Below are 8,635 nucleotides of genomic sequence, written 5' to 3'. Positions count from 1 at the left end.
TATATATAGAGTTTCCAGAGATTTTCCTTCCAAACCCCAACCATTTCTCATTCAAAATTCAAAATCTAAATTGGGTGTTCTGAGTCGAATTATCGGCGATTTTAGTTAGAATGTACTTTGTCTAAAATCCTACTCCAAACTGTCGACGATTAGAGTCTTACCATCGACGATTTCCTTGTTGTTACTTGAGTCCTTTCACACTTTCCCTTTGTGTATGCTATCGACCGTGTGAGCCACAATTCACAATATATTATCTTTTTCAATTTTTTTTTTAAAAGGATAATGCATGAAGAATATGTGGTATGTGGCTCTTGTCACTGCGGAATATGCCTCAATCGATCCTTGCATAAATCGATTTTAGGTGTTTTCCATGAGCAAGATATGAACATTTAAATGGAATGTAGCAGTGAAATTATTCCGGTGACGCACCTGAGTGTTTCGCAGACGGCTAAATCGATTCCCCTTGTAGGCTTCGGCACCGCCGAGTACCCTTTTGCCGCATCCGATGTGAAAGTGAAACAATCCATTCTGCAAGCCATCGAAGTCGGCTACCGTCACTTCGACACAGCCGCTCTTTACCTCTCCGAGAAGCCCCTTGGCGATGCTGTCGCCCAAGCATTGAGTCTCGGGCTCATCCAATCGCGCCACGATCTCTTCATAACTTCTAAGCTTTGGTGTGCCGATGCTCACTCCGATTGCGTCCTCCCCGCTCTTCGCAACTCTCTCAAGTAATTCATCCATATGAACTCTCTCTCCCTCTCTCTTTCCTTACGCCCCCCACCCCTCCCCTCCAAGAATTTCATTATGAAATTAATGTGAAGTTTTGGTTTGGTTAATTACGCAGGAATCTTGGAATGGAGTACATTGATCTGTTTCTAATTCATTGGCCGGTGAGCCTGAAGCCGGGAAAACAGGGGGTGCCTATGACGAAAGAGGATCTGCTTCCTATGGATTTGGGGTCTGTTTGGGCGGCGATGGAGGAATGCCAGGAGCTTGGCCTCGCAAAATCGATCGGAGTAAGCAATTTCACATGCAAGAAGCTAGAGGAGTTGCTTTCCTTTGCGAGGATTCCTCCGGCCGTTAATCAAGTGAGAATTCGTTCATTTTTGTCTACTACGTTCAGTTGGATTGAATGTTGATGGCGATGAACTGATTTTGCATTTCCATGAATAATTTTCTTGATGGTGATGATGCTGAAATGGGGTCTATTTCGGAACGAAGGTGGAAATGAACCCGGCTTGGCAGCAGAAGAAGCTGCGGGAGTACTGCGAGGCGAAAGGTATCCATATCACGGCTTTCTCGCCGCTGGGTGCGAAAGGGAAGCCTTGGGGGAACCAAGTGGTGGACAACCAGGTATTGGCAGGAATTGCTGAGCATAAGGGGAAGTCTGTTGCCCAGGTAATCGTTTTTTTGCTGCATTTTTCTTTGTTTTCGGTTTGAATGATGCTGATTATCTCATGATGGAGTCCCTAATGATCATGGAGTGTTGAATGTAGTGAAAGAGTCCCTAATATTTGTTTTTTTAATTTTATATAAAACATAAAATTATTAAATCGTGAAATAATTAAGTCATGGGATAATATCTTGTGCAAATTATTAAATTTTTATTTTTTTTACACAAGTAATATATATATATATAAGCATTTATACATAAATTTATGTCATCAATTAATTCATAAAAATACTTTTACTACTTCATGCCATCAATTAGTCTTGTTCTTAAATTATGTTTTTTTTTTTTTTGATTAGTAAGGATAAATCTGCATTAACCAAAATGGATATGTACAGTATACACTGGCATACCCAGGCGAAGGAGAACCAACTCCCCATCCAACATACATAGCAAGTATCAAATTACATCAAAAACCTTGATCAAGGCATAATCAAAAAGCTAAATAAGCATTTCCTTCTAACATCAATCAATAGCATGAAATCCATACCTGTCAAAAACGATTCTATAGGTGTGCCTTTGGATCACCTAGATCAGATCACAGAAATAGGCTTGCCTTCAAATCTCATCTTGTTCCTAAAGTGTCATATGAAGTAAACTGTATAGCCAAACATATCCTTTTCCCTACAGAATGAATCTCATTGCCTTTAGCCTCCTTGCGTAGCCATTATAGGGCCGCCTTCAATGTGGACATATCTCTTCTTAATCCCATCCACCTTCTCAGACTAACCCACACATAAGAGGAGAAGTCACATTTAAAGAATAGATGATCTATAGTCTTAGGTTCCATCCCACAAAGAACACAAGTACGGTTAACATCATCCCCATACACTTTGTCACTAGCGTACAACTTTCCTTTAATGCCCAGCCACAAAGTGAATGCATATTTGGGTGTACATCCACACTTCCACACCTCTTTAAACCATGGAACTTTCACTTCACTATTTCTCCAAAATTCATAACTCAATTTAGGATTCTGCCCCCATGAATTTAGCAATTTATCCGCTTCCTGTTCATTCCCACATCTCTGTAGTATCTGATTTTTCATTTCAATCGACTTCTTAAGTTAAGGAGAGTCCTCATGTTTTACTGAAGCTGCCCATAGTGAAGACCCCTTCAGATAAAAGTGATGCACCCATTTGGTCCATAAATGAATCCTTTTTACCATGTATGTTCCATAAGGCCTGGGAAGGCCTTTGTTCCATGCTTTAATATCAAATACCCCCAGACCCCCTTCAATTTTGGGTAAACATACCTCCTTCTAAGATACAAGCGGCTTCTTCCTCCCTCCCCAGAGAAAAGTTCTGCAGAGTTTCACAACATGATCAAGAACATTATTTGGAATTGAAAAAATAACAAGTCAAAAGCACTCCACCCCTTGAAAAACTGAATTGATTAGGTCCAATTTTCTAACATAGGATAGTGTATGACCAGGCCACCTAGCAAACAAATTTGCAATTCTATCAACTAAAGGGGAATAGTGCATAGCATTCAGCCGTGATGCCACAAAAGGAATTCCAAGATATCGAAAAGGGAACTCTCCAACATTAAACCCCGTAATTTGCTTTATACCATCCAAGCCATAATCCTTTACACCAGCATGAAACAAGTTGGATTTTGAGCAATTGGCCACTAAGCCCAAGGAATCGGTGAATTTCCTAAGGCACTCCATAATCATCTTTATTGAGGAATAGTCACCTTTTGAAAAAAAATCAAATCATCTGCAAAAGTGAGATGCGTGATCTTCATGTGCTCACATTTTGGGTGAAATTTAAACTCAGACCGTCCTTCCAAGGATTTTAATAGTCTCGATAAATATTCGAGGCAAATCACAAGTAATAGAGGGGACAAAAGGTCCCCTTGTCTGAGACCTTAAAAATCCATGAAACCCTCCATTTAATGAAATAGAGTATGTTGGAGTCGAGACACATTGCCTTATCCAATTAATCATAGTCGATGGGAAATTAAGTAGTGTCAACATCTCTTCCAAGAACTTCCATGAGATTGAATCATAAGCCTTCCTTAGGTCAATTTTCAACATGTATCTAGGAGACACCCTTTTCCTTGCATATTTCCTAGCCAATTCCTGAACCAAGTATATGTTTTCAACCAAACTCCTTTCCTTCACAAATGCTGATTGAGCCGGATTGATTAAGGATTCCAGACAAGGATTGATTCTTCCAGCTATTACCTTAGCAATTGCCTTATACATAACATTATAGCATGCAATCGGTCTAAAGTCTCCCACGAAAGAGGTATGACTAGATTTTGGGATCAAAGCAATCACCGTGTGGCTCAGTTGTTTAAGTATTTCACCTGATTCAAAGAATTCCAGTACAGCTCTTGTAAAATCCTTGCCCACATGATTCCAGGCTTTTTTAAAACAACATGCAGAAAATCAATCCGGCCCAAGGGATTTCTCATCTCCAATACTAAACACAGCATTTTTAATTTCCACTTCAGTAATTGGAGCCATCATTGATTCAGATTGAGTTTCATTCAGAACCGGGCCATTATCCATTATCCGCCTATCCACCATATCTACCGAGCCCTCAACACCCAACAAGTGATTATAAAATCTCAAAAATTCTTCAGCTACTTGTGTGACCGATTGGATTTGGTTGCCATTATCCATGGTAACTGAGGAAATGTGATTTTTATTAATTCTATTCCTCATTAACGCATGGAAAAAAGAGGAGCTCCTATCACATACCTTGAGGAATTTATATTTGGCAATTTGTGCCACAAACATTCTATTAGACTCTGCCAGTCTGTCTGCTTCTGCTCTCTTTTCAAACAACTTCATTTGTAATTCACTATCCAAAGGGGAGTCATGCAACAGCTGTTGCAGTTCCATCAACTCAGAATTAGTCTTTTCAGCTCTTGCAGAGATGTGAGAGAAGTGTACATCATTCAACATCCTAGGTCTTTTAAGAGCCTGAAGTCTCTTCACAAAACAGTATTGCTCAGTTCCTTGAATGTTAATATCCCAGCACTCCTTAACTAATTTCAGAAAATTCAGGTGAGATGCCCTCATGTTGAAGAATTTAAATTGGTTCCTCCCTGATCTATTTTCTTCAAAAATTGACACACTGCACACTGAGTGATTTGACAACAGTCCAGGGAATTGAAACATTGCCTGTGCATTATACCCAGCTTGATGCCAACAGTGATTCATCACTACTCTGTCAAGTTTGCACCAGACCTTCCCATTTGTCCTCGTTAAAAAACATCCAGATGACCTCAGATCTGACAGCCCCAATTCATGAAAGCAGTCTCTAATATCCTTTACTTCATATTCAGTAACTGGTACCCCATTTTCCTTTTCCTCAGCATTCAAGACATTATTAAAGTCTCCCACGATCAACCGAGGAGCTGATGAAGAGAAGCCCACTTGGTTCAGCTCATTCCATAAAGATTTTCAAGCCACTATTGTGTTAAATCCATACACAAAACTGATATAGAACCAATTTGATGTTATTAAACATTTGACAGAACAATGAATTACCCCTTCCATCCGCCCAATAACCTGAAAGTGTACTCTTTGTGGGTTCCAGAGCACTGTAATTCTTCCAGCTCTATGACAATCAAAATTGTTGCATTGCTTCCAAGCTCTGAACTTTTTTTCCATCAAGGACCTCATTTTGTTTCAGGGGCCTTTAAATCCCCTTATGTTCCATGAATAGATCCTCATGGGAATAGACGGAGGGCTACCCCTCCCTTCCTTATTGGTGTGGCTGGACCTTTGTTCATCCTTGCTTTACTCTTACTTTTAACCAGAGTGAAGCCATCATCTGTAATATTGTCATTCATTGTTTGCCCCTTATTCCCTTTGCATGTTGCTTTTCCTTTTGTCTTTCAAATTATTCCCTGGACTTGGAAGCACATTACCAGCAGTAGCAGTATCAATACTTTCAGTCCCCTGGTCTTTAGCCCCACCTGATCCTTTTGTAGCACCTCAGACAGGTCTGAAAATGGAGGATTATCCAATCTTTATCATGTTGCATGTAATCAACTTCAACTTTCCATGATCTAATCAAGGAATTAAATGCTATTTTATCCGAAAATTTGCTCGTAAAGTATCCAAGCAAGTATTTGTTAGACACATTCATAGCTAAACAGATCCTCAGGCGGGATTTGAGCACAAGTTCCATCGTTTGCAAATTTTGGAACTGAACCGCAGTATTGGGGGTTTCTATTATTTGCAAATAGATCAGCCCACGCAACCCTTTTGTTGTTCCTCATTATGGTTCAGCTGTCTCACAGGTCTGCTTCTGGTTCTCATCACTGTAATATTCCTCCTCTCCCGAAGGAGCACCTTCCACGGCTGTTCGAGGCTTCACTCAGAAGCAACCAAGACACAGAGACTGGACGCAGATAATGGCCAGCTGTTCGAGGCATCACTCAGAAGCAACCAAGACCCGAGCTGGAAACAAAGAAAACACACACCGAAAGGGCATCACGAGGAAGACACCCAGTACCGCAACCCGAACAAGTGAACTGGCAAGCACGCAGCAGCACGTGAAGGAAAGTCACGTCTGCAGAGAGGATGGCCAGCACGAACTTGATACGAACCAACCCGCAGATAGAAGCTCCAACCACGTGTCAGTCAACTTTGAAACACTTGAAACACAGGGCCAGCAAAGGATCGCTCCAAACAGACCACGTGGCTGTCACCCGCACACCTCAACTTGAACACAGTGACATGTCGAGGATGAATTGCAGAGAAAGGCCAACATGAAGCACGTGGTAATCCCACTCGCTCACCGACAATGACGAGCTACGGAGACCTGAACGAAGACACAACATCCTTGAAGAAGCCCGAACAGGACACAGAGATGCAGACTTTTACTGGCAGAGCACGTGATTGCTGACGGGGAACAGAAGCGTGAGAAGACCCTCCATCCTTTGAATTTCAAAAAAATCTCACTCAGAAACACCAATGAATCAAATCGAGACACCAAGATCGGATCAAACGGATAATCCGAACCACCTCTGAAGCAAGAACAATCGAACAGACACCCAAACAAAGAACAAAATCAACCGAACACCCAGGCAAACTGATCTTCCAAGCAGAAACTAATGTGGACCCAGTCCGGCCTGAGATTATATCATCTCACAGCCAGGACCTCCACCACCAAAGATCCAGTAACAACACAAATCTGAATCACACATCCAGTAACAACACAACCAAGTATTGCCAAGAACCACTGGGATATGTTAAGACAGATACCCAGCACAACTAAAGCTCGAAGCTGTAAGATCGTCAACCTGGAACATCACCAAAGCTCTTTTGAACTTGTGAATCTAGAGATTCAAGGTCAGGAGTTTGATTTTCCTTGAATCATAACCCCAATGAATTACCTGGGTGTATTAATGGGTGGGCGGCAACACTTCTCCGTTGATTTGGTGCTGTACCGGGATCTAAAGGACTCATTGATAGCTAGAGTTCCACATCCTACATAATAATAATAATAATGCGTATGTATTTGGTAAATATTTGTCCCTTTTTATGTTTTAAATATATTATATATTTTCACTCTATAGATTAAATAAAACACAGTTAAAATTAAGTAAAACTAGTTTTTAGAATATTTATTTTAAATGAATTAAGATATGAATTTTAAAACTTTGTACATGACGCTTCTCTTAGCACAAAAAGAGACCAATTAAATACTCTTTCGTATCTTTTCACAATTGGAGATGAACTTATAAGAAATAATATCTAGTTTCATGTGAGATTTGAACTCATCAATTGCAAAGTGCTATTTTCCTGGAAGGTTAGACCCACTAAAATGATGCAAGAACTACATTACGTACATATTGCCTTTTTTGATGATAGACTCAATTACATGTGCCAGAACCATCAATGATACTTGAGACAAGAAATGCTATGCAAAATTCACATTCACTTTGGGGAAAAAGTCTCACCCTATACATGAAATTGATGAAATATTCGATGTGAATGTAAAATAAATTTTTTTTATTATGTTAATTTTATTTTTTTCTTAGGACTCAGTTTTTGTTTGTAATGATAATATTGAGCATATAGAAATAGCTAATAATTTTTAAAAAAAATAATAAACCTATATGCAAACCAACTCTAGCTTAGGAAATTTTCAATGAATCTGATTGAGTACGAACAAAAAGATAAAATCATTAATCCTACATTGTAGAATTTCATTGTTGTAGCTGCCAATGGTATGTACTAACAATAATATTAATTAAGCCCCCAGGGCTGAGCTCAGTTGGCAAGGGCGGATTTCGGGGTTGCCTTTCACGAGGTCAGGGATTTCTCCCACCCCGGGTTTGATTCCTGCAGCGAGCGCCTGAGTTTACCTCCTGCGTGGTGGTGTGGGGCCGCTGTCACGTGGGCGTGGGATTAGTCACGACCGGTGCGACGGACCGTAAAACGGACGTCGTTGACGGTTGTGGACACTTGGACGAATCCAAAAAAATAATATTAATTAATTTATAAAGAGTTGATTATTCTCATCCGAGAAAATATTATTTGTAACATATAAATAAATTAGGTCAAACATGCAATACACGTACCCATCATTAGTATATAAAATAGTGTATATACGTACGATGCATGCATGCATTATGACGACCACGTTGATATTGAAGTTGTGGTGTGTGCATGTACTTGAAGGTTTGCCTGAGATGGGTGCATGAGCAAGGGGTGAGTCTTGTGGTAAAGAGTTTTAACGAGGAGAGGATGAAGGAGAATCTGAAGATATTTGATTGGGAGCTGAGCCCAGAAGAGTTGGAGAAGATTAATCAAATTCCACAGCATAGAGGCACTCTGGGAGAGGGGTTTGTATCAGAAAATGGCCCTTACAAGACTCTCATGGAGCTCTGGGATGGGGAGACTTAGTGAATCCAATATATGAAGATATGGGAAACCCATATATGTTTTATGTAAATATTTGTGATGTTATGAGATTTTTATGTGGAGATGATGAAAAGTAGAATATAGAATTGTTTTATAAAGGAATGATGAAATGTGATATACAGTTGTGTATTTTACTGGAAAATAATGAAATGTGATATAAAGATATGTTTTTTTGAGAAATGGTAAAATGTGAGTTCCAAATGTGTTTTTACTGAAATGATGATATACGTGATATGCACACAGAGATGTTTTATACAGAAATGTTGAATTGATATACATACACATAT

At 39.8% G+C, this 8,635-nt stretch overlaps 1 protein-coding gene across 1 annotated transcript; it reads left to right on the top strand.

Moving 5' to 3' along the window:
* Positions 1-247: 247 nt before the first annotated feature.
* Positions 248-8,528, top strand: LOC131156525 (non-functional NADPH-dependent codeinone reductase 2-like). Its single transcript, XM_058110287.1, has 4 exons — positions 248-728; positions 845-1,088; positions 1,222-1,398; positions 8,106-8,528. The coding sequence occupies exons 1-4, from the start codon at positions 394-396 to the stop codon at positions 8,328-8,330; spliced, it is 981 nt and encodes a 326-aa protein (XP_057966270.1). The 5' UTR covers positions 248-393; the 3' UTR covers positions 8,331-8,528.
* The last annotated feature ends 107 nt before the right edge of the window (positions 8,529-8,635 follow it).

This window comes from Malania oleifera, chromosome 5, assembly GCF_029873635.1.
Source record: "Malania oleifera isolate guangnan ecotype guangnan chromosome 5, ASM2987363v1, whole genome shotgun sequence".
NCBI lineage: Eukaryota > Viridiplantae > Streptophyta > Magnoliopsida > Santalales > Ximeniaceae > Malania > Malania oleifera.
The sequence above is the reverse complement of the archived record's forward strand: the minus strand, read 5'-3'. Positions and strand labels throughout refer to the sequence as shown.